The sequence below is a fragment of the Lissotriton helveticus genome, chromosome 10 (assembly GCF_964261635.1).
Source record: "Lissotriton helveticus chromosome 10, aLisHel1.1, whole genome shotgun sequence".
NCBI lineage: Eukaryota > Metazoa > Chordata > Amphibia > Caudata > Salamandridae > Lissotriton > Lissotriton helveticus.
In genome coordinates this window covers 555,698,315-555,724,347 of record NC_136071.1, presented here as the reverse complement: position 1 = coordinate 555,724,347, position 26,033 = coordinate 555,698,315, and the positions used below count along the sequence as shown (strand labels likewise).

At 43.2% G+C, this 26,033-nt stretch overlaps 1 protein-coding gene and 1 long non-coding RNA gene across 2 annotated transcripts in view; both read right to left on the bottom strand.

Annotated features, from left to right (window-relative positions):
• TVP23A (trans-golgi network vesicle protein 23 homolog A) overlaps positions 1 to 26,033 on the bottom strand; it is a 121,565-nt gene that overhangs the window by 12,172 nt on the left and 83,360 nt on the right. The window contains exons 5-6 of the mRNA XM_078663101.1: positions 22,418 to 22,546; positions 15,202 to 15,330 (exon numbers count right to left, since the gene is read on the bottom strand). Of these exons, the coding sequence (XP_078519227.1) occupies positions 15,202 to 15,330; positions 22,418 to 22,546 (258 nt within the window). The remainder of the gene's footprint in view (positions 1 to 15,201; positions 15,331 to 22,417; positions 22,547 to 26,033) is intronic.
• On the bottom strand, positions 1,993 to 4,864 carry LOC144784371 (uncharacterized). The gene is made up of 5 exons (XR_013601631.1): positions 4,804 to 4,864; positions 4,675 to 4,722; positions 4,526 to 4,585; positions 4,379 to 4,440; positions 1,993 to 4,278 (listed from the first exon to the last, which is right to left on the bottom strand). It is a non-coding gene; the product is annotated as an uncharacterized LOC144784371 (long non-coding RNA).

Genomic DNA, 26,033 nt, shown 5'->3' with positions numbered 1-26,033 from the left:
GAGCAGAAACACATAGACCGTCCATATGTTTGCCTTGCACGATGGTGTGCTGAATAAACACTCTTTTTAAAAGGCAAACTACCTGGTGAGTTCACTCTTTTTGGTGCTGTGAAGTCCTCGCTGCGTGAAGGTGTGGAAATTGTTGGATATATATATATATTTTTTTACTTTGGAGTGCCCAATGTTCAGAGACTCCCCTGAACAAAGTGAATCTACTGTTGAATAGTATGCTTGGATTCCTCTCCATAAGGCGTGTTTAGCGGTTTCTGAAAGGAGAAGTACCATTTAAGCAGGCATCAATGTTTTTCTACATACAAATTTTGTTTTTGGAGGGTGGGAGCCAAATAGCATAAGAATAGTCACTTGAAAGTAGTTTTTGTGTGTGTGTCAGGGGGTGGTAGGGGGGGTGGACAGAGTTGGATAAGTGATGAGAAGGAAGTGTGTTTCAGCCATTCAAGTATCCGCTTCACCAGCTGGGAAACTGCAGAAGCATGTGGCATTGAGGCTGTCACACAGATATGAAAAGCTCACACAGTGGATCATAAATGTTCCTATCAGTTGAAGGATTCCTATACGGCAACAGAAGATTGACAGTCAGGACTCTGCAGATGACATCATGGACAAGCCTAGATGGACTGAACTAGCATTTACGCAGTGAGGGGCCAGCTCCGAGCTGCAATGTACCAGCACAACTAGTAGATTGTCCATGCCATGTTGCAATCTGGCAAGGCTAGAAGGACAATACCTGTAAACAATCAGCTTTTTATCTTTACCCACATTCAGTGTGAGTGGCAGAGCTTTTTACCCCCCTGTAGGTATAATTTACTATTAGGGAAGTGCAAACTCCTAAATGAGTTTGGCAACACAACACCAAAGACAGTGTGTGGTCCAACAACTGAGGAGAGGCTCATGCTGATAAAGCAGCATGCAATCTAACAGACTAGGTGTGTTTCTGAGCCTCAACTCCTCCATGAATAGCTATGGCCCGACCAATGTTGGGGACTAGAACAAATATAGAACCCTGCAGCCCCTCTGCGATTACTATAGTTACTGCTTTAGAAGAGTTCTAACTTCTAGAAAAGGGGTCTGCAAGGGAGGGGGGGGGGTTTGGGAAGGCAATGTGGCCACTGGCGTGCTGGCTCTGTGGCAACCTGCCCAGTTAAGGGAATCATTCTAAGAGAAATGAAACCCAGAAGAATTTGTCCTGTGTTGTAAGGTGTTGCAAGGGTTTTTTATTGGGCTGTGACTTAATGTGATACTTGGATTCATCCACGAGTTTGGTACCAATTGTCCTGAACTGACAACATGAGCACTGGATTAGGATTCCAGATACAAGTTTGTGCAGGATCCCGTGCAGGTTTACTTAAGCTGGCCCTTTTTCAATGCAGTACTACCTACATATATTCCCTGCTCTGCGGCCTAAATGAACAAGTTACTTACCTTCAGTAAAAATCTTTGAAGCAAGACACCTGTATGCCGGTAGGTGGTGGTGTACGGTTCCATACTAAAGTTTTTCCACTCTGAAGTGATGAGCGGAGTAGCATATCAGCACCATCCATGTGCTGTAACAGCTGGTTGCTTAGGCTGTCTGCCCCCTCAGACGCAGAGCCTGTCAGCAGATGGCATGACCAGTGTGCAGATCTCTGGATTGGAAATGCTTTAAATGAAGAAGAAAACAAGTCCAGTTCACAGCACAAAGAGGCGAGAGGGTCAGTGAGAAATGTGTGGTTTGGTAAGAGTGTACACCAGAATGATTTCATACAGAAAAGTAAGTAACTTGTGTGTTATGTTGGATAATTCTAACTACAGATTCCTCAGCTTGTTAATAGATATAGTACCTCCCAAGGTGGTGGTCTGTGAACTGGCTCAGACCAAAACGTCTTGCATGATCAAGCTGGTAAAATGCCGCTCTCGACAGACCGGACTGTGAATTGGTTACACAGGTAAGTACAATTTGGGTTTAGAAAAGTACAAGAGACTCCAACGGTGTTACCATCATAAGATTTTACTAAAGATTCTCAACTGGAGCACTGTTCATAGGGTGGTGAAATGTTGGGAGCATATACAAGATCACATTTACACAATAAGTTACACTACATGACACATTCACAATTTGATGTGCAAGCTACTGAGTAATATTGGGCAATCTCATCTGAGAGATAGTTTGTGAAATGTGAGACATCCAGGCAAACATGGACAGTGGGAGAGGGCTGTTCACACAAGTCAAGTGCCATCACTAGATAGGTGACATGGCTGCTTCTCACTTCGATTCTTGTCATTTTTCCAGTGCTGATAAACTCGGTCGAGGTCAGCTTTCCCAGTCAGGAGGTAGGCCTTTGTCCTCATCAGCATATCCAAATGCTTCTCCTCTATTTCTCAGTTTACTCTTGATAGCATTCATGAGGCTGAATCCTCTTCCACAATCTGCACTAGATGCTTGAAACGTTGCACATACATCAACAAGCTGAGACGCCACACTATACTGAGCACCACTGCATACAGTAAAATTCACCATGTCTTGAAAGGTGGTAAGTAACCCACCCTTTACATATTTTGTCACCACACATTTATATTCTCTGTATTGTCGAACAACATCTTCCAGTGTTTCACAATCACCCAGGACCAAGACATGTTTCTACTTTTCAACAAGTCTTTGTACCTGCTCAGTCCCAAAATCAAAATGTGATTCTGTTGCTATTGCCTGGAATTAAAAACGTGCCTATTCTTTCAGTTCATCTTCAGGGCACCTTTTATGCACTGGCTCACAAAGAAGGGCAACAAAAGAAAAAAGTAGGCCCACTGTCAAACTCTTGCGCTTCCTTGTACAAGACCATCAGTTCTCTTACTGTGCTGCTACAAAAGACAGTGTCCCCAAAGTACTGTTCCTTAATTTGGCCAATCATACTGTACAACTTCAACAGTAGTCAAATAAACTTTTTTGAAATAGTTTGCACAAAGATGCAAATTTACCCTGAATGTCATTAAGTAGTTCAAGGGAAATATGGTAGTTTAAGTCAGATAGCTTTTTGTAACAATATTTAGCAACTGGATTATTCTCCTCAACGTTCTCATGCTTAAAGTACTTAACAGCCTTGTAATTTTGAATTAGTGCATCAACTGCAAAATACACTGAAAGCCATAGGACTTCATTCAGTGGTCGAAATGAGACCATTTAACACTCAGTGACCGATAAGATTTCATCAAGCTTGGACATCCTTGCAGGAGATCTGGAGAACACAGTATATACAGTTCTCAGTAATGTCTTCATCCCTTTAATCATCGGAACCCTCTTCCAGGCATCAACTCCCAAATCTGCCCGATGTGACACACAATGCTGCTCAACTAGATGAGGAAAAGATGGTTTATGGTGACTAGCAACACCATTATTCTTGCCCAGCATCACAGATGTCAACATGACCATTTTCATTAGGTCCAGTTCATTGGCAGCATAGAATTCTTTCACAGCAGTAGTGATAGCCTCAGCATTACAACTAGTCAGCTTCGCTGTGCCCCCAAACAGTGTGCTGTGCTCTGTTAACGTTACAGGTCGGAACTTGAAGGACAGGATGAGCATTATTGTAACAGAAATATCTGTGCTCTCATCAATTATCAATGTGTGATACAGAGCGTTGTGAAGTTCTGCCATAGCTACGCACTGTATCACACTATTGAAGGCATTAAGGAACTCAAAGGCATAGTTCTTGCTTCTCCAGCTGTCTGGTGTCTTCAAATGCAAAGCTAGGTGGTCATGGACGTCTTGAACCAACAACATTGACGTATTCATCCGGACTGCCAGCGACACTTTGTTGATGAAAATCTTTATCTCCTCAAGCAGGTATCTTTGTCATTCAACAACTTCCATTCTGTTTGGTTTGTCAGTGGCAGTTTCTGTCAGCATTGCCCGAACTCCATAACCAAACCTGGCAGCAGCACTTCTGTTTGGCAGTTTCGCCAAAGAAGACTCGTGAACTTTGTTAATTAGATGGTGTTTCATGTAATCTAGTTTCCAGCCGTCATCCAATTTCTACCTTGTAGAAAAATGCCCAACAATCTTGGCTTCGGCACATGCTTTGCAAATCAAGCCCACGTCTGGACTGTATTGAAATTGTTCCCGGAGTTGCACGCAAACCTTGCTATGGGATATCTGTGTCTCAGGCTCCACAATTTTTTCACCCACTCTTCCTTGAAAACCAGGCAACATTTGTTCTCTTGTGGTGAACCACCACACTCTGCAGAAGTTACAGCTTTGCTCTTGAACAGCCAACTATGCCACAAAGCCTGCAAAATAAAGGAACATGGCTAAAGTTGATGCCTATACTCGTTAATACAATCTGTCCCACAGTAGTGAGGCATTGCCAGCAAAATGTAGTGTAATTACCTGGATTTTTCCAGTTCTTTGTCCTTCCCTTCCAAACTTATATGTAGCACTGTCTGCACAGCCTGAAATAGAAGTAAAGATAGTTACGGCACATTGTGATATAGCAATATACCATGTACCCCACAAGGTAACTACTAAAACAATTACCTATTGTGCTTGTACTCAGGTATGCTCATTCAAGTGTGCATGTGGTACTGTCTGCAAAACCTGCAACAGAAGAAAACATGGGTTAGGTATGTTGTTATACTACAATGCATCTTGTAATGCACCACAATTTAACTCTATCAAACAATTACCTGTTTGTTCTGCCTGTGCAGTTGTATCCGTAGTATAGGCTCACAAACCTGCAAAAGTAAAAGGGAGCACATTGTGAATCTATTTACCCAGCAACCCCCAAATCCGACCAGGATCGTAACCCGAATTACCTTGCCTTCGTGGGTACCCATGCTTGACCATTCAAATTCAATACCGTAGAGACAGCAAACCTGCAATTAAAGATAAGATCTTTAGCAAAGGATCTGAGAGACACCAACAATGTATGTGGCAGTTCCAGAGATTCCAACAGGAAGAGCAACCAAATAGTTACCTGGGATGGATGTATGATTAAACAACGAGTTCCTAAACCACGAAGGCTTAACAACGACCACAGCCCTACCACTACATATTGTACAACGACTTACTGAACCACGAAAATGTATTTATTCTCATATAACCCAAATCTACTACTACGTTTTAAATAATGCAAGATTGAAAAAAGAAAAAAATGTATTTAAATCAACCCTTTCTTTTAAAAACTATTTATAGTAAAGAAACTAATTTTACTATCAAATAATGATTTTTTAGAAATACAGACGAATTTATAGAGACAGTGTACGTGAAAAATACTATTTAACATAAGGTAATCATCTTTTTTCTCAAACATTTAAAAAACGGACTCCTTAAAATTTTAATTTTTTTAAAGAATGAACTCAAATAAAACCAATTAATACGTCTAACCACCCTTTTCTGACCACTTCAACTGTGAATTGAACACTGATTTTAATTATTTCGAAGTTTAACTGTGAACAGTCGCATGGAGCACAGTACAGAATAGCATCATTGAAAAACAAACCTTCAGTGCCATCTACTGGCCTAGCAAGGTTAATTTATACAAAACCTATTATAACAGCGTAATTAAAATAAGTAAATGTATAAATCAATTCAAAAAAATAATATTTGTAAATGTTTTGTTTAATTTTTGACACCTACTTCTGGTTGATGTGTTCGTGGTTCAAATACAGTAGTTGTTAAGGAGGTCGTGGTTCAGGTTGTTGATGGGGGAGTCGATAAGCCTACTCGTTGTTAGGGATTCGGTATTAAGGTTGTTTAGCAAAGGATCTGAGAGACACCAACAATGTATGTGGCAGTTCCAGAGACTCCAACAGGAAGAGCAACCAAATGCCAGCTTCGATCGACCAGCCACGCCCTCATCCAAAGAGCCACCACAGGAGGAAGGTCCTTCTGCTACCTGGCCGCCAAGACTTGGAACTCCCTCCCGACCCACCTCCGCCTGACCCAGGACCACCTTGCCTTCAGGAAGCAGCTCAAGACCTGGCTGTTCGAGCAGTAGCGGACCCCCTCCCCCCAGCGCCTTGAGACCCTCCGGGTGAGTAGTGCGCTATATAAATGCTTTGATTGATTGATTGATAGTTACCTGGGATTTCAGTTTAAGCCAAACAGGCATATGCTAAACTGGTCTATAAATCGGCATTGTGCGTTACACCTTCTGTGATACAGCTTTTCCCGTACATTCAAACTGCGCAAGTAGTTGAGTTGGGTGAATTAGGAAATTCACAAGGTGGACTGAACCGCACACAAACATTCCAAAGATCCCATGTGGATATAATGCAGCAAGTGGCGTGCAAAAAAATATGATGTATATCAGATGTACACACATTTAGAATATGAACAAAGAGGCCATGGAAGAGCTGAAACTGGATGAAAAATCAAAGCTGTTCCCAACAGGGCCCCCAAAATTAATTTGGCCCAGGGCCCCTGTCGTGGTTCTGCACTGGCTGCATTACTTTTGCTAATAGGAGCACGGATGCTGGGCAGATTGTGTGTCTTTTTGAAAGTATACATGTTAATCACAGTGCCAGTCATGCGTTGCAATTAACATGAATACTTTCACAAAGGCACACAATCTGCCCCGCAGCCGCGTTCCTGTTACAAGTGATGTAATTGTAAAATTTACCTAAATTAAAATAGTGGAGCTAGCTTAATAAAAATCACCACAGGAAATTGGTCTTGCCACCAAAACGTTATGTACACAATATTAATATGATGTGCTTATCATTCAATTACACATTTGAATTACTTTTTTTGCATATTGAGATAAAGGTACCAGAGTAAATTTAAATGGGCTAAGAATTCAAATTAACAATAAGATCACAAACATTACAGGAAGAAATAAAACCGTTTGTGATATAGATCTTGAAACACGGGGCTACAGTAATAAATGTTATGCTTGGGTTACACTTAGCGAATTGCTCTGACATTAAACAATGTCGTTTTTCAAAAATGTTTGCCCACGACATAAGCATCATCCTTCAATATGGCAGACACAATATTCATGTTCTGAGCAGTGAAAATGCAAATATACAAAAGGAAACTACTGGCCACAAATACTCAGTCTAGAATGAACTGAATCGGATCTGAAGCTTTCTGGAGAAAAAAGAAATCTGAATAAGCTCCTAAACTCTACTTTAAATTTGGAGAGATGGCTTTACTCTGTGTAATAGAGATTCTGTCTCTTGTACATGAAGCCTTTGATGACGAGTCGGGTAGAGTGGCATCCCCGGTGTCCCCATCAGTTTTTCCACACATAGATTCCTCTTGCTAAAATTGAGCTCTGCCTAGCTGGAATCCGGAAAAACGTACAGGAATGCACCTGGGTAAAACAAATTCTGCATGTTTTTACCTTTTCCAGCTGCAACAACTCTGAATAGCATGTTCTAGGAAGGAAATGACTAGCTGGATCCATGATTCAGACCCTCCCTTCCATGCCAATACCTTTGATCGGCCCCTACAACGGATACTTTCAAGTACAGCCAACATTTAGACAGGGCTCTGCCGGTGCTGAGCACTGGCAGTTCTAAAAATCAGGTGCTGAGACAGGTCCCTTTCGGGCTCTCTATTATTGCCCTCACCCTCAGAGTGAGAAAAAAATCTTAACTTGGCAGCAGTACCACCCTTTACTACCTTTGATGCAATTTAAAGGGACTCGTTACAGTTCTTCCTCAGGCTTATAATTTCAGAACTGAAGCATTTTAACTATTTTATACAAGGATGCTATTGTTGTTGCTTATTTATATTGTGCATCTAAAACATTGACAAAGCCAATAGTCCTGGATTGCTGTAGATGTATTGTTACTTGTATTATATATCTGGATGCAGAGACAGAAAGAAGCAACAAAATACCAGCCGGGCAGCACACTAGGCTAAGCAGAGATTTATAACTTGCACGTTAATTAAGAGAAATGCATCAAGTCCAAAAGCACAATGTGTTAAGCACACGTGCTTTAGGGCTGGATGCATTTCTTTTCTTAATAGAGTGCTGCAGCGGGACTGATTGTGGGTGTTTGTGAAGATATTTAATTTCATTGCAGCGCATGACGGTGCTGCGATTAACAGGAATACTTTCACAAAGGACCACTGCCCCGCAGCCATGCTCTATTAAGAAAATAAATAATGCAAGTCCAAAAGCACGACGTGTAAAGTACACGTAGTGCTTTTAGACTTGATGCAGGTGGCATGTTACTTGTTAATTATATATCTGGATGCAGAGACAGAAAGAAGCACCAAAATACCACCCAGGGGGCACACTAAGCAGAGATTTCTTATATTAAGTGTTACCTAAAAGAAATGCAGCAAGTCCAAAAGCAATATGTGTGCTTTATACGTCGTGCTTCTGGACTTGCTGCATTTCTTTTCTTAATAGAGCGCAGTTGCGGGCTGATTGTGGGCCTTGATGAAAGTATTTCTGTTAATCGCAGCACCGTCATGTGCTGCAATTAAATATTTCCCAAAGGCCCACAACCAGCTCACAGCCGAGTTCTATTAAGAAAAGTAATGCAGCAAGTGCAGGCTCCAATTGCTGTTGAACGCGTGCACAGGCTGCCATTAGAAGTACACTTACCCGCCGCTCCCTTGTGTTCACCTCTTGCACAGTGTTTCCACAGCCTCCCACAACCAAGAAATTACAGTTTTTCACACCACTCGCATTTTAAAAGCGGTAGCAGGAACACTCACGCGGGATGTGCTATGCGCATGCGCTTCACATAGGACAATGCGCGCTTGGGGTGCCAGAGGACAGTGCTTGTAAGTCTTCTGGGTATTTAGAACAGGAAGGAATCCATACGCCCAGAGGAGACCGGAGTAGATAGCAAACAACAATATCTCAACAGGTATTAATAGTGGCTAATTTTAGTTTCAATAAAGCATGCACATAAAAGTTGCAAAAAGGAATGAGACAGGGAGGCAAAAGTAGTTATAGATGTTAAATGCAAGAACTACTCTTTATTAAGCAGGAATAGCCTAAATAAGAAAGGGCAAAATAGCGGCTTTCAGTTACATTAAATGTACATGTAACATGTACAGACTTGTGCACATTAGTTCCCATGAAGAATAAAGTGAACAGCGCAAGTGAAAATATACAACGGTAAAACTGTGCCGGAAAAAGACCGACTTGAATGTCAATATATACAGAGGACTCCTTCCTTTTTGCAACTTTTATATGCATGCTTTTTCAAAAGTAAAATTTGCCTCTAACCTGTTGAGACATTGCTGTTTGCAATACGCAAGTCTTGTGGGGACAGCTTTTAGCCAGTACAAAGCAGATCTTTATGCCGAGAACAATTGAGAGATTGTCTGATGCTGCATTGCTGTGCCCTTTGCTTCGGCAAACTTTACTAACAGCTGATCGTCCACCTGCTGTTTTTTGGTATGGCCAATATAAAAGCTTAGTGTCCCCTAACGATGGAGAGTCTCTTTTTCCTAAGAGGGATGAGGTGAAACAAAGAATGCTGAATAAGTAATAGCCTTCCCAGAATAGAATGAAGTCACCACTTTTGGTAGAATGGAAGCTCAGGTCCTAAACACTAACTTATCCAGAAAAAACATTGTATAAGGTGTGTTGATAGAAAGATCCTGCAGCTTGCTCACATATCTAGCGATGTTATGGTGCTGACCAAGACCATCTTCAACGTTAGAATTCTCAATGGACAACTGCGCAGTAGCTCAAAAGAGGAGGCACATAAAAAAGTGAATACGTTTGAGTCCCACTGTGGTATCACAAAGGGTTTGGGTGGAAACAAGTTTTGAAAAACTCTCAGAAATGTAATCAGTTGGCAAATAAAGAAGGCTGATCAAGCAACTGCAAAAAAGCCAAAAGTCCCCATAAATAGCCCTTATAGGGGCCAAAACTAAGTACTTGCTGGGCCAAGGACAAAATAAACATCAAAACTTCGGACAACTTGACTTGTAGTGGGTCTAAGTGTTGGATGCTGCACAATACACAAATTTATCCCAATGACAGACGTACTACAATTTAGTAGAGGGTCCCTCACCGCCAAAATGGCATCAGCAACCTCAGGAGGAAGGTTGAAGGAGGTCAACTGCCACTGCTTAATCTCCAAGCATGCAAATTCAAATGGGGCAGTCCAGCATGCAAAACCCAGCCATGATGTTGCCACAGAATATCCTCCTGAAGCGACAGCTTGATCGGTGGTACAGATGCTTTCTCGTGGCCCGAAGATATGGTTACCAGACTCTACTGGCCCAATCCAGTGCCACTCACTTAACTCTGCTCTACTTTGAAGGCATCTGAGAGAGTGCTGCCTTGGAAACTTCAATGCGCAAAAATCTTGGCAATGCACAATTTCAACTGTGGTAATTAGTTCTCATCGCTGCAGGAAAACGCTGTGTGCCAAGTCTGGGTGCAACTGCCATTTATGATCTACTGTGTGCCAGGCAGAGTGTGTCCGTCCTGGCCTGTGGCGAACCTGCCAGGTGGTATACCACCAGAGAAATTCCTTGGCGTTCTAGCCACTTTCAGAAGAGCAAAGCCTCCTGACACGTGGCCCAGTGGACAGGAAGGCTTCCACAGAAAGCAAATAGCTGTCAATGACAAAATTTTGAGGCAGAGGGGAGTCTGCAGTCATATCATAGCACGAATGGTGCCAATAAATTGGAGCATCTGTGAAGGAGTCAGGTGTGGTTGTATAGTAAACGCCAACGATGTTAGGTTCACTGTCAGATAAGAGGTGGTTGACGACAGCTTGAGGCACGCCCACCTTCAACAGCCAGTCATCATGGTAGGAGAAAGATTGGTACCCCTGACCTCCAGAGGTATGTTGCGACCACCGCCTTCACTTTCATGAACACCCGAGGGGCACAGGAAGGGCAAAAGGGAGTACTGGGAACTGAAAATGCTTTTGACAGACTGTGACCCGCAGGTGGTATGTGTGAGCCTGAGATACGAGACCTCTGGAAATAAGTGTCCTGCAGGTTCTACGCCACCGTTCAGTCTCTGGGATCTAGGCCTGATAGGACCTGGGCAAGTGTGGACAACATGAATTTGTCCTTCCACAGAAACACATTGAGAGGGTGAAGTTTTTCATCAAAATGAAGGCTTCTGACCTTCGAAACAAGGTAGTAGCAGAAATAGCACCCAATTTCTACTCCTGAGGCTGGAACTCTCTCTGGCCCCTTAATCCAAAAGGGCCTGTTCTTCACGCTGCACAATGATAAATGGTACCCAGTCAGCCTGCCTGATGGTAATGAAGTTACAGCGGGGTCAAAAGAAAGGGGAGGTCATAGCCCCAATGGACAATTGGAAGGACCCACTTATCTGAACTAATGGCCTGTCACCCCTCAAGGAAATATCGAATCATGCTGCAGACAAAGACATACTAAAGCGGTTTTGCAGCTGCAGATAATGGAGGGGCGTGAAACTAAGCTGCACGTCGTCTTTGCTGTCCTGGGCTTTGTATCCGAGAACTGCAGTCTTGGTCAAAAAAGGGTTTAAAATTCTGTTGGTCTGGTAGAGGGGTCTGGCATTGGTGAAACTAAAAACCCAGACCATAGCCACAGAGATGGAGAAATTGTCTGGTGGAAGCGGAAAGACTAAATGAATGTGCAGTAGTTATACTCTTAAAGCCTTTCCAGGGGAGGGTCAGATTTTTTTCCCCCAGAGATAAGAGCTGTCCATCAGGGATATTATTATGTCGAGCGCCAACTGTTACCCAAAAAGACATCTTGACGTAGACTATCCTGACTGGAAAAAAAGAGTAAGAAGAAAATGCAGAGGACTAATTAGTGTAGAGACACATTTTGAGAGCTTTCCTGAAAGCGTAGAGGTCTCGAATGTCTCGAAGAGTGGGAGGCAAGCTATAGCCCTATTGAGACTCTTGAACTGAGAAATTTCAGCCGCCTGCTCCAACTTTGTAAAACTTGGGACCTTTAGGAGGTTGGCATTGGCTGAGCGCAGCACTGTTGGAGGGAAGTAATTTTGCAGTTGTCCTAAAGCAAGTGTGGTCCAACTTGGTGTAAAGCTCTGTGAACCATACAGAGATTAAAATTGGATTTGCTTTGGCTTGGGAAGAAAATGAAGAGTCCAGAGCAACTGTGGTAATAGAACTGCTTGAAGGAGAGCAAGCTAACATTTCTGTGGCTGACTGAATATGGTAAAGAGGTTTAATAAGTTACATAGCCCCCAAAAACAGTGCACTACTATTGTCAAGTCTATTCAAGGTGACACTCTGCCCTATTAGAGAGTGTAGCCGATGTAAGTTTTAACCAGTAATCCACATTAATGAAAAGCAAATAAAGGAGAGTCCGTTGAAGTAACTTGTAAGTAAGAGATCACTGTGCATATACAATTCAAAATTCTAAACTGAAGCTACAACCGCATATGTCATTAGTTTTATTGGCTTAAAATGTAAGGGAATTTGCACAAAGCCAACTTGCGATGTCATGAATGCAGCTGTGGAATGAGGACATGGATTAAGAAGCATGATCCATTGCGAGGATCAGTTGAGTGTCATCTGGGTAAACTTTATGCCATGGGATCTAAACAGGAGGGTAAATGTCCTGAGGTAGACATGAAATAATGTTGGACTCGAGGAGGAGCCCTGAGGTACCCCTGACCAACTGCTTTTAAGGAGAACGAAAGGAAGGAAGGAAGGAAGGGGTGGGATTACTTGCATTCTGGCCTCCAATGCTTGGACATCCCCAGAGAAGCCCATAGTCCTCTTCCAGGCATGACATCGAAGTGCCATTCCGGTCCCCACTGCATGATTCAAGCAGTCAGTTGTGCCAAGTCAAAACCTATTATGAATTTTCCTATAACACGATCATCCTGGATAGTTTGGGTAAGGGATGCTGAAGGTCGTTTGGAACAGCCAGTAAAACTTGTGCCACCATGTCTTAAAGAACATGGGAGTAAAGGTAAAGCAGACAGATGGAATTTACTGACCACAGAGCAAGGCTCGTGGAGGGAGAAAATCTGCTTGACAAAAGTCTCTATCTATTTCAACTCCTAATGTGAAGTGATGGGAAGGAAATGGGTTTTACTTTGCAGATGGACAGCAGTACCACTAAACTCTCTTGATGTCGGATATTGTGTGATAAAGTCCAGCTGATCTGGTGCAGAACAATGGCGAAGAGCAACCTGCTTGTTAACAGATAGGCCTGGACATGATTTCGACCCAGTGCCCATGAGGGGTGTCTGTATGGGCATCATTAAACGGCAATAGAGCTTTAAATGGGGCCTGGCCAGGTTGAATTAAGTCAGTCAAAATATTAGTGTTCACCTGTGTGGTAGGTAGCTGTAGGTCTACAACATCTGGTGCCACTGACATATGGACTACGAAGAAGGCGCTTTCCTCAGTAGCAGGGCCTGGGGTGACACAAGGACAGTTTATGGAGATGTATCCAGATCACTGGCATTTTGGATTTCTTCTTACCAGTAATCCTCATCCCGTTATGGGATATACCAATACCCTTCTTCGGAATTGTCATTATCTGAGCCAGTGCCAAAAAGATTGTGTAAAGTTTGGGCCCTACTGCCTGGTAAGAGTAAAATGTCAGAATGGGAGGGATTGCCTATTGACTGTTTCCCAGTCAGGTCCGGGTGCGGCCTTGGTTGTGGTGAGTTTGGCGTAGAGTCAGATAGCACAATGGGCTGTAAAATCTCCAGCATCTGCCTCGATACGAAATGGAATGGTGCAGGTTGTGGCGCCAGAACAGAAGTCAGCACCAAAGCCAGGGCTCAACCAGAAAGAAGTTCAAGGGGCACAGATAGAGCAGAGTGTGGATCCGTTGGCAAAAGTCCAACTGGAGGCTGCTGCTGCAGCTACTTGGGCATGAAGGTGTGCCAGAGGGTGCTGGCTGAAAAGTACACAACATAGCCTCTCTGAATGCTCTACTTGCTATGACGTCACAGATAGGCCGGAAAATGCAGTATGCACCGGGACTAGACTCTAAAACAGCCCAGAAGGCGATCCGGAGCGAGACCAAGAGACATGCTAACACCTTCGCATGCTCTCTGGAGTGCCACATAGACTTATGTTTTTTCATGGACTTACTGGAAGACTTAAACCGCGACAAAGATCTGCCACAAGAAAGACTTCGGGAGCTCGAATGGGACCTTACTTTCAAATTTGAAAGGTAAAATGGATTATTATTGTTTCTGGTGCAGTAAAGTTTGCCCTCACTGTTTGGTATGGCCTTCAGGTTCCTCTGGGTGCAGCATCACAGGACCTAGTCTTGCTCCAATCCGGGATACCGAAGAAACATCTGTTTGCCACAGTCCCTACACAGTTTGAACCCTGTCACCATAAGGGGTGACTGTCTCTTGCACACTGGCAAATTCTGCCAAACTTTGGGGTCTTGAAGACCAAAGGCAAGCCTGGATCCGGGTCTGAAGACGCAGAAGAAAATGAACTGATTGGACTGGATTGGAACGACGTAAGAGTAGAACCACACAACGCCACCTACTGGTGTGCAGGAGAACTGCCTTAAAGTTTCCGACTCCAGTCTGATGCTGGGGAATAGTCACAGGGGGAGAAATCTGTGGTTAGAAGTATCCATCAGTATAATAAATGTATCATGTGGCCCAATACAAGGAATCAGAATCAAATCATTAAAAGTGGGCTTATGGAGAGCAGTACCTTGGTGTATAGAAAGACTATTCATTCTCTCTGTGTCCCCAGATATTTTCATTAAGTATTTTAGATCCCCTCAATTCTGGTGATGGACATGTTACTAGTTGAAAGGAAATGTGGACTGAATGCTAATTAATGCAAGGGTTGTTGAGGTAAATTGTACTTATCCCTTTTACCCCTCCCACCCCCAAATTTCCAATCTAATTTTCCTGCCCTTCCCCGACAGTCAAGTATAAAATGTCAAAAGTTCCATTGGTCTGCCCACTCCAAATTCCTCTCTCTCCCCAATCCTGTTTAGTTAGTTACTTTCTATAGCGACACTTTCAGTTCAACCTTATGCAACATCGGTATACCACTATTATTAGTTATAACTGTAACCTTGGCATCAATGAATGGAACGAAATAGAACACAGGCTCGCACTAACACCGTCTTGAGATGTTTTAGGTTTTGTGGCATCATGCAGCAAACAAATACCATTTTATAGTATGGTTTCAAGTATCTCTACTAATCAAATCAGTAATCGGACTACAACATTTTTGGGAAAATAATGAACTTATAGTAGCTCTATGTAACATTTGGGAACAGTTGACAGCTATATCCATTTTGCAAACACTTACCCTCTGAAACAGCTGCTGTGACAAAAACCTGGATGCCATTTTGCCTATATGTTTTTGCCCTCCTACTTTACAGTGGATGTATCCATAGAGGTTTGCAGTTTGAAGAGAAATTCCGGCTATAACAAGGGCCTAGATAAAATACAAGAAATGAGGTAAAAGGATTTACTTAGAAATCACTTCCCAAAGCCCACATAAGAAGCAACACTTGAATTAGATGTTAAAAAAACGACTCTTAGCAGAAAGTCCATATCAAGCCTCTTGGCAAACAATACAATCGCAGCAATAACGTTCATCACTATTAGATTGGTACAGTCACTATTCAAGAATTGTATGGTGCAAGCTTCATCAAAATATGCATGCTGTTTGTCTACTCATTTGTTGACAGTGGGCTGCTGTGCATTCATAAAATTTAGCTGCCACATATCTTAAGTATTATTATGTTGGATTGCTATCTTAGGCTCCAAAATGAATACTGCATTCATAAATAAACCATCAAAGAATGTGTCATAATGCATACCAGTGAGCATTCTTTTTTGTAATAAATGTACAATTTAGTAAATTCTTGACCCAGCACATCGGAATCTTAAATGTTTTCTTCCTTGTATTCACTTTAATTATCACACTTGCACTCAGTGTTCATTCGAATTCATCAACTGTTGCGTGCTCTAGGGTGCACTCTCTGTTGTCAAGTGCAAACATATATGAACAAAAAGCGTGCCCCTTAATTGGGAGACGTCCCCTAGTCACAGCGTAATCCCTTGGTCGGGTTGTACATTTTCAACAAACAAATACCAAAGACAAAGCGATATCTTTTCTGTACCCCAGATATCTTTAATCCTTCATTCCATAAGGTATAAATCAGTATTTCTGGTTCATAATACTTCAAAGAAAGTAATACATCAATTATTATCTCCAGAGCATTGTCCAATGCATTTCGGCTATCAAGTAGCCTTCATCTGTAAAGCAAACAGGTGTATCATGCATGAGGATACGCAAAAAATATATATATTTCAGAATCAACAATTAACATACTAGCCACTTGGTGTCTATCATTCTATCAATGTCCGCTAGTATGTTAATTGTTGATTCTGAAATATATTTTTTTTCGCGTATCCTCATGCATGATACACCTGTTTGATTTACAGAACTCAGTCCCTGATGAAGGCTACTTGATAGCCGAAATGCATCGGACAATGCTCTGGAGATAAGAATTGATGTATTACTTTCTTTGAAGAATTATGAACCAGAAATACTGATTTATACCTTATGGAATGAAGGATTAAAGAAATCTGGAGTACAGAAAAGATACCACTTTGTCTTCGGAATTTGTTTGTTGAAAATTTACAACCCGACCAAGGGATTACGCTGTGACTAGGGGACGTCACCCAATTAAGGGGCACGCTTTTTGTTCTTCCTTGTATTCACCTTTACGCTGGCACCCATATTGTTGTTCGTTATGGGCTAGATCTAATTTCACCAGAATCAGGCAACCAACGCATGTTTTTCCTTCTTTGATGGGACAAGGTTTTTTTTAGGATTGCATTTTTTCCAATCCACACTAGACTAATTAAGTGTGTCAAGAGACAAATGTTCATTCACAGTTTGAAAGCCAACAGCAGCTGCCTTGTGGCTTCTGTTTTCCAGTTTCAGCACGAAAACGGCACATAGCAGATTGTCGCTTTCTAGTTCTCTTTTAGAGATTTACTGAATTTGTCTCTTTCCATTTGCCTTAATAATGAATTAACTGGTGGTCGTATAAACACGTCTTTCTGGTACTTCGCCTTTTATTCGTTTGTGAATAATATCAAGATACGTTTCACAGACAGTGGTAGTTATTAAGATCCAAGTTATTACTTATTGTTTGACCTCCCACATCTGTTGCCTTTTTCTTAATTTTTCCACTCGCAAAGGGTTGTCTGCATTAGGGTATGCAGATGCCTGGGAATTTCTCAGCACTTAGGTACCAACTGCTCATACCCAACTCAGCTGGAGCTTTTCTTATACCTTACACAGTATGTTAAAACAAGCATTTGCAATGCAATAGGTCTCGCATTATGAAAGTTTGAGCTATTGGTCTTGTAAATGACAATTTTTTTATTTATGTGTTGGTTTTGAAAATAGCGAAATTAATAGCTTTGTCATTTACAATGCCAATACTTTTATCTTTTGCAAATGCGACACCTATAGCATTTGTAATGCAACATGTTTTGTATTTACGTGACTTAGATGTATTGATATTACAAATAACAATGGCTTTTAATTTTTTTAAATACATAATACTTAAATAAAAAGTTATTGTAATTTATAATGGCAATAGCTTAAACTTTTGTAAATAAATTTTGTGAGGATTATGTTCAGTGTATTTTATTGTGACGAAAATCCAAGAACAGAAGTGAAATCTTAACATCTTTGTAACATTTGTAATAAAGCTTGAAACATTGAGAGAACATATTTGAACCAGTTGATGTTGAATGGTTGCACAGATTGATACATGCTGTGGCGTTTAGTGATGCTGTGGTAGCGCATATTGATGCTGTGGTGCCCCTGAGTGATGCTGTGGTGCCCCTGAGTACGGTAGAGTGAGTGAGGGCGGTGGAGTGAGTGAGGGCGGTGGAGTGAGTGAGGGCGGTAGAGTGAGTGAGGGCGGTAGAGTGAGTGAGGGCGGTAGAGTGAGTGAGGGCGGTAGAGTGAGTGAGGGCGGTAGAGTGAGTGAGGGCGGTAGAGTGAGTGAGGGCGGTAGAGTGAGTGAGGGCGGTAGAGTGAGTGAGGGCGGTAGAGTGAGTGAGGGCGGTAGAGTGAGTGAGGGCGGTAGAGTGAGTGAGGGCGGTAGAGTGAGTGAGGGCGGTAGAGTGAGTGAGGGCGGTAGAGTGAGTGAGGGCGGTAGAGTGAGTGAGGGCGGTAGAGTGAGTGAGGGCGGTAGAGTGAGTGAGGGCGGTAGAGTGAGTGAGGGCGGTAGAGTGAGTGAGGGCGGTAGAGTGAGTGAGGGCGGTAGAGTGAGTGAGGGCGGTAGAGTGAGTGAGGGCGGTAGAGTGAGTGAGGGCGGTAGAGTGGTAGAGTGAGGGCGGTAGAGTGAGTGCGATAGAGTGGTAGAGGTATGTGAGAGGGTGAGGGTGTATGTGAGAGGGTGAGGGTGTATGTGAGAGGGTGAGTGTGTATGTGAGAGGGTGAGGGTGTGTGTGAGAGTGAGGGTGTGTGAGAGTGTGAGAGTGAGGGTGTGTGAGAGTGTGAGAGTGAGGGTGTGTGAGAGTGTGAGAGTGAGGGTGTGTGAGAGTGTGAGAGTGAGGGTGTGTGAGTGTGTGAGAGTGAGGGTGTGTGAGAGTGAGGGTGTGTGAGAGCGAGGGTGTGTGAGAGCGAGGGTGTGTGAGAGCGAGGGTGTGTGAGAGCGAGGGTGTGTGAGAGCGAGGGTGTGTGAGAGCGAGGGTGTGTGAGAGCGAGGGTGTGTGAGAGCGAGGGTGTGTGAGAGCGAGGGTGTGTGAGAGCGAGGGTGTGTGAGAGCGAGGGTGTGTGAGAGCGAGGGTGTGTGAGAGCGAGGGTGTGTGAGAGCGAGGGTGTGTGAGAGCGAGGGTGTGTGAGAGCGAGGGTGTGTGAGAGCGAGGGTGTGTGAGAGCGAGGGTGTGTGAGAGCGAGGGTGTGTGAGAGCGAGGGTGTGTGAGAGCGAGGGTGTGTGAGAGCGAGGGTGTGAGAGTGAGGGTGTGTGAGAGTGCGACTGTGTGAGTGAGGGCGTGCAAGGGTGAGGGTGAGGGGGTGTGAGTGGGTGAGGGGGGTGTGAGAGGGTGAGGGTGAAGGGGTGTGAGAGGGTGAGGGTGAGGGGGTGTGAGAGGGTGAGGGTGTGTGCGGGTGACGGTGTGTGAGGGTAAGGGTGTGTGTGAGTGAGGGTGTGTGTGAGAGTGAGGGTGTGTGTGAGAGTGATGGTGTGTGTGAGGGTGAAGGGGTGGGTGAGGTTTTTTAAGGGGAGTGAGGGTGAGGGCGAGTGAGGGTGAAAGGGTGGGTGAGCATGGGTGAGAGGGTGAGTGAGAGGGTGAGGGGGTGTGTGAGGGTGAGGGGGTGGGTGAGGGGGTGGGTGAGGGGGTGTGTGAGGGTGAGGGGGTGAGGGTGAGGGTAAGGGTGAGGGGGTGTGTGAGGGGGTGTGAGGGGGTTTGTGGGTGTTTGAGGATGAGGGTATGTGAGGGTGAGGGGGTGTGAGGTTGAGGGGTGTGAGGTTGAGGGGGTGTGAGGTTGAGGGGGTGTGAGGGTGAGGATGTGGGGGTGTGAGGGTGAGGGTGTGAGAGGGTGTGTGAGGGTGACCCAGATTGAAGAGTCAAAGATGAAGTTGAGGGTGCTTAAATTTGGCAATAAAGCAAAATTCGTGTTCATATGTGGTAATCTGCATACTAACACTGTATGCGTCACCTTCATTCTGAGGTCAACACAGCTATAATGTTGCCCAATATCACATATGAGGTCTCAGCCAGGTCTAGCTTTACAGTCAAAAGCACACTGCATGCTGGGACTTGTAGTTTCACTGTTAACAGCGTAAGTATAGGTTAATAAATCGCAGCATGCAAAGAGCTGTTGTATAAAAAAAGGGCTGAACTGGCTGAACTTATCACACTTCACGTGGTCCTTCTTGGCAGCAGTAATATGAATAATTGGCAAGTGCAATAGGTTAAGCCAAAGGCAGAACTCGATCTCTAGCTCTGTCAATTGTTTCGCCTATGTTGTTGTGACTGAGGAAAAAAAAAAAAGTGCTTGTTTTCCAATGACGAGAGGCATTTCCAAAAACCGTGCAAAAAAAAAAAAAGAAAATAAGCACATGCCCATCTCGCATGTGCATGTATCTGGCGTCACCATCTCGCATGTGCATGTATGTGGCGTCACCATCTCGCATGTGCATGTATGTGGCGTCACCATCTCGCATGTGCATGTATCTGGCGTCACCATCTCGCATGTGCATGTATCTGGCGTCACCATCTCGCATGTGCATGTATCTGGCGTCACCATCTCGCATGTATCTGGCGTCACCATCTCACATGTGCATGTATCTGGCGTCACCATCTCACATGTGCATGTATCTGGCGTCACCATCTCACATGTGCATGTATCTGGCGTCACCATCTCACATGTGCATGTATCTGGCGTCTCCATCTCACATGTGCATGTATCTGTCAAGACGCTCCAGTGACACCAGTGTGATGACGTGTACGTCATGATGCAGTAGCCATTTAAAAAACAAGATGTTGAGCTGACCCCGAAATGCGGACTTTGTTCCCCAGCACTAAAGTCAGCGGCTTTGGCTATTATGCCACATCCTCTACTTCAACTTCCATAACAGCAAATTGTAACATATTTTTAAAATAAGTAAATGCATTTATTAAATGCACCAAAGCAAGCAAAAAAAACTAAAGCCGCTCCATTTTGTCGAAAGATGTTTTAGATTATCACAAAGGGTAAGCTAATTGTACTATATTCACGCTTTTTTATCAGAAAACGAAGGGAGCCAAGCAGTCTGGGCGAGTATGATAAGTTTGAATAGTTTCTGGAAGTGTTGGGAAAGGAGACAGCGACGGCATAATAAAGTGCAAATTAGGCTCGTAACAAACATTGTTATCTTTACTGCAGTGGCATATGTGGAACACACTTCTGCACCTATGCATCTAGCGCCGGAAAAGCAGAGTACAGCCCGCAGCGCTAGGAAGGCCTGTTTTGTACGCATGCAAAGCAGCAGCCATGGGAACTTCAAGGTCGATAAGCCGCCCTGCTGCTATCTGGGAGCCAGAGTCACCCTGTATCACACCTGCTGCCAGCGCGATTAGGGGGAGTCGGGCGGAATACAACCGGACAAAGATTTTAACATCCAGCGGTAAGGCCCTACGGCTGTCCCTACGGCTGTCCCTCTGCACATGCCCCCGCAGCAACCTACCCGTGACACCCCACGCGCTGCAGAAAAATTGCTAACTGCAAACCCCGCCACTTGTGCACCTTCTCTCGGTGCCCTGCGAGGAGCGTCCTGCCAGCAGTGTCCTGAAGGAGCTACAGCGTGTCCCTCTCTCCCTTCAGCGGGGAAAAGCGAGCCCGCAACGCCTCCTGGAGCAGCCCCCAGGACAATGGCCATGCCCCGACCACCTGTTTGCACCGCCAGCATTATTAGGCACAGCCCGGCGTACTGAAAAAGCGGCTGTGGCCTGTGTGTGCTCATGGAACGCTTACCGTTCATTGTGCATTGTCCCGAATGAGGTCTAGAAGGGAGCCTCCCGGCACTGCGCACCTCCGTTTTCCCAAAGAAACTTCCAGGAACAGAGTGTGGCCTGCTGTTTTCGGCGGAGAGAATCACGGTATTCTCAGAGACTATCGGCTAGCGGTGGTCTCACGACACTGCATCCTCGCCAGCAACTGAAGGAAAGTGCTGGGCACTAACTATGTGCCCGGTCGCGTCGCGTCGTGCAGATGGTCAAAACTAAACTGAAACCTACGGAGCATGGCAGAGTCGGATTCTGACGCGCGCGACCCAATCCCAAGGCGCGCGTCAGAATCCGACATTCACAGCAAACAGCCAGCAGCAAAAGCGCGCTCACGAGGTCAAATCCGAGACGGAAATGCGCGCGTCTTACTCGTGTCCACATATTCAGTAAGCACATAGGTATACTAAAGTATACATGAGGCCATTCGCTACGCTCGACCTAATAAAGTATACATGAGGCCATTCGCTACGCTCAACCTAAAAAGGAAACATTTTCAAGGGCGGGACACTGTTTTTTTTTTTAACCTATTACAGTAAAAGAATGGTTGAATTTTAGGTTCATCCTGGATACGTGGTATACCCAACTCCCATTATACAATTTGTCTATTGCCACTGATCCATCAGCCTTTTCTTCAAACCACTATTGCGCGGCAAGACACCATAATATTATGAAAGAAAAGTGCTGATTTTTCTTTAGAGATAAATTATTTCTGTTATTGGTTCTGTATTTACTTCTGGCTTTTTGTATTTATGTTAAGCAAGGATAATATTCTAAATATGCCAAATGAAACTAAGAGAAGGGAATGACGATTTATTTTCAAATTGCACATATTTAAACTTTCACCCTTTGAGATATTATTCCATAAAATTAGACTAAACGCTTAAACTGCACAAACAATAATAAAGAAATAGCAGAGCCAACAGTAAATTCTGAATGATATTTAAAAACAAAAAAAAGTTAAGATTAAACTCAATGTGATCTTTCACTTGATGCCTTACCAGCCACTTCAGTTTTAAAGAGAAGAGGGTACTGAATAGGAAGACTGTCCAGATCATCGGACAAATGATCAGAGACAACCAAAAGATGCGAGCTTCAGTCTCCGTGGACGATGAAACAGTCGAGGATGCCTGGAAAGCAAATGTGTTGTATTTAATGCACAGTACAGTCATAAAATCGTATATACAAGCATCACAGGAAATAAAGTACCTGCTTATCTGTCAAAATTGTCACCAATTACAGTTGTGCTAGTGAAGATAGGGATTCACACATACACTTGCACGTAACTAGTCTATGAAAACGTTACACGTTTAAATATTGACCCAATATCTTGTATAGTGCACAAAACTTTGGGGAGGCCATTTGAAACAATACCACAGGATATTACTATTTTGTAATGAGGAAAAAAGTAACAAGCATTTGCAATGCAATAGGTCTCGCATTATGAAAGTTTGAGCTATTGGTCTTGTAAATGACAATTTTTTTATTTATGTGTTGATTTTGAAAATAGCTAAATTAATAGCCTTTGTCATTTTCAATGCCAATAGTTATAACTTTCGCACATGTGACGACTATAGCATTTGTAATGCAACATGTTTTGTATTTACGTGACTTAGATGTATTGATATTACAAATAGCAACGGCTTTTAATTTTTTTAAATAATTAATACTTAAATAAAAGTGATTGTAATTTATATTGGCAATAGCTTAAACTTTTGTAAATAACGTTTGTGAAGATTATGTTCAGTGTATTTTATTGTGATGAAAATCCAAGAACAGAAGTGAAATAACATCTTTTTGTGATATTTGTAATAAAGCTTGAAACATTGAGAGAACATAATTGAACCAGTTGTTGTTGAATGGTTGCACAGATTGATGCTGTGGTGGTGGTGCTGCCGAGTTTTCTCTGAATCTGCACCCACAATCTGCACCCACAATCTGCACCCACAATCTGCACTCACAATATGGTATGTTATGCTTACATACGTTCCATATATTATCCATGTATATGCCACATTTAGTTAAGAATATATGTTCTGTTTAGTTACATTACTTTATTTGTATACCCTTTTATGCTGCTCTAAAGTTATTTCAATGGGTGAAATGCGGAGCCTGGGTAGCAGGAAGGAGAAGAAAACAGTACAACTTAACAATACTAAATATATTGTAAAAAACACAAAACGCTCGATTTCAAAGTGCTGTTGTTTCAGCTGCTGTATTGTAATTGTTGTTGATAGTTTAAGAATCTTCTAATAAACGACTAACGACCAAGTAAAACGGTTAAAAGGAAATGTAAAGAAAAAGAAAAGAAAGGGAAAACAAGGCAGTGCTGGGAGGGGGGCTGCCCACCAACTGAAGTGCTCTGGTTGCACGGCCTGCGGCCGTGTGAAGTGATAAGCCTTTGAAGTATGTCACGGCGCCTGAGGGGAGAGCAGAGTTCTGACGGCAAAGTTAGGGGAGGAGAAGTAAAGGCTGTGTTTGCGAGGGGAGGTGCTGGTGTGGGAGGAGTGCTGCTACGGCCTGGGGGAAGCTGGCTATGCAAGTTTATGGCCCAAAAGCGCGTGCCTGTGGCCACGTGAACTTCATGAAAACGCCAGCAAAAAGCTGGTGGTTTCATGAGGATTTTGAGCACTTGAATTCTCGATCCCTCAATGCGCTTGCGCGCATTGTAGGTCACGATACCTAAAAACAGAATTGTCGATTTCGTGTTTTGATTTAAGCTGCAAAAATTTAAATAGAAAAATGTGTTATGAATGAAATTTTCCAACAGGTGACTGTCTGAAAGCAGTGAAAAGGAGGATGGATTCGACATCAGAGGCTCTGAAATATCAGTTTAGAAAAATGTGTCAATAAGTTGGGCCTCCACCGCAGAGTGAAGGTTTCCAAAGACACCTGGCTTAGTCTTCTCAAGTAGCTTATTTATTCACTGTCCTTCGAGGCACTTGGTTATGAGAATGTTGTAGTCATACAGTGGACAATAATGGGAGTCTTTTTTCTGGTCCACTTATTAACACTTCTAATGAACAACACATAGACTGACACAATTGGCCAGTCTTTAACATCTACATTTAGTCATATATGGTAAACTCTGAGAAGAGTTTCATCCAGGACCTTAGCTGCAAATGGAAACAAGATGCTTAAAAACCCAAACTGAAATAATGTAGCAGCCAAGCAAACGAAAACTCCTCATGCCCAACATGTAATGTCACAGCTAAGTCGCAGAAGTCATTGCTTAGACAACAAAATAATTGAAGGTGAAAAACAAATAAATGAACATCACAAAAGCAAGAGAGAGAAAAGACTAAGCTTTTGGCAAAGAGGTTTGTCTTAAGGCAGATGAAACAGCCTAAAGTCTTGCTATCTGTACCTATAGGTGACAAAAATAAAGTTGGGTTAGAAGGTGTACATTTCTGTACAATTTATGATACATGTTTAACTGTGGATTCTGGGTTCAGCACACCTTGACAAATGCAGTGCAGCAGTGGTTTCCAAGTGTTTTACAGGTGGAAATTATTTTAGTTGGACTTAAAAACACAGGCAGTTTGGCTGCTCTTTCTTGCCTAGTACTGCCCTCTGCCTCAGCAATGCGTCCTTGCCAACCGCAATGCCGTAGTTTTACAGTACATAAGCAAGTGTTCTTTATTTCAGTGCCGAATTGGGACACAAAAAGGTGTGTTAGGCTCATGTATAAATAAGTACGAGACAGTGGTAGGTCCTGTACTCCTCAGTCATTAACTCAATCTCCAACTACAAATCTCAAGAAAATCAGTAATGAGTTCCTACCCACTCCTCTGACTCATACTCATTGCAGCAATGACTGACAAAAGATGAAGAGTGTGCTCACATTTTCCCTTCCCTGTGCCATCCTCTCCCACTTCCCATCCTTTCTTTCACACCATCTCTTCCTCAACCTTCTTAAGAACTCTCTCATACCATCACCTGTCTAACTCAACATTACCAGAAAAACCTATATATCTCCCTCTCTCTAAATACTGCAGATTGTCGGCACCTCCACTATTCATTCTGAACCAGTCAAATTGCTGCTCTGCCTCCTTGAACAAACAAGTATGTGCAATGCAATAGGTCTTGCATTTGTGAGATTTGAGGTATTGGCATTATAAATTAAAATGCCTTTTATTTATGTGTTTTGAAAAGCTGCAAGCGTCTTGCAGGTTTTCAAAACACATAAATAAAAGGCATTATCTTTTACAATGGCAATACCTCAAAGTCTCGCAAATGCAAGACCTTTGTGACATTCGTGCTTTAGCTGTAAACATCATAAGCTAAAGCACGGGTGCCATGATTGCTTAATAAGTAAAGATGTAGAAAAAAAATCTATTTCTTTACTTTAAGCAATTGCAGCATATGCGCTTTAGCTTACGATGTTTACAGCTAAAGCACGAGTGCCGCCTTGCAACAGGTCTCGCGTTTGCAAGAGTTTGAACTATTGGCATTGTACTTGTTCTCGGCGGGGTTGTGGGGCACCAGATGGTGTTGGGCACCAGCACGGAGTAGTAGACAATGGCGGTCGCACGCCTTTATGTGCAAGATGTGCGGTTCTCCACTCCAGGCAGGGGGCCGCCGTTGGCTTGTACTCCGAGAAAAAAAAAAAAGATG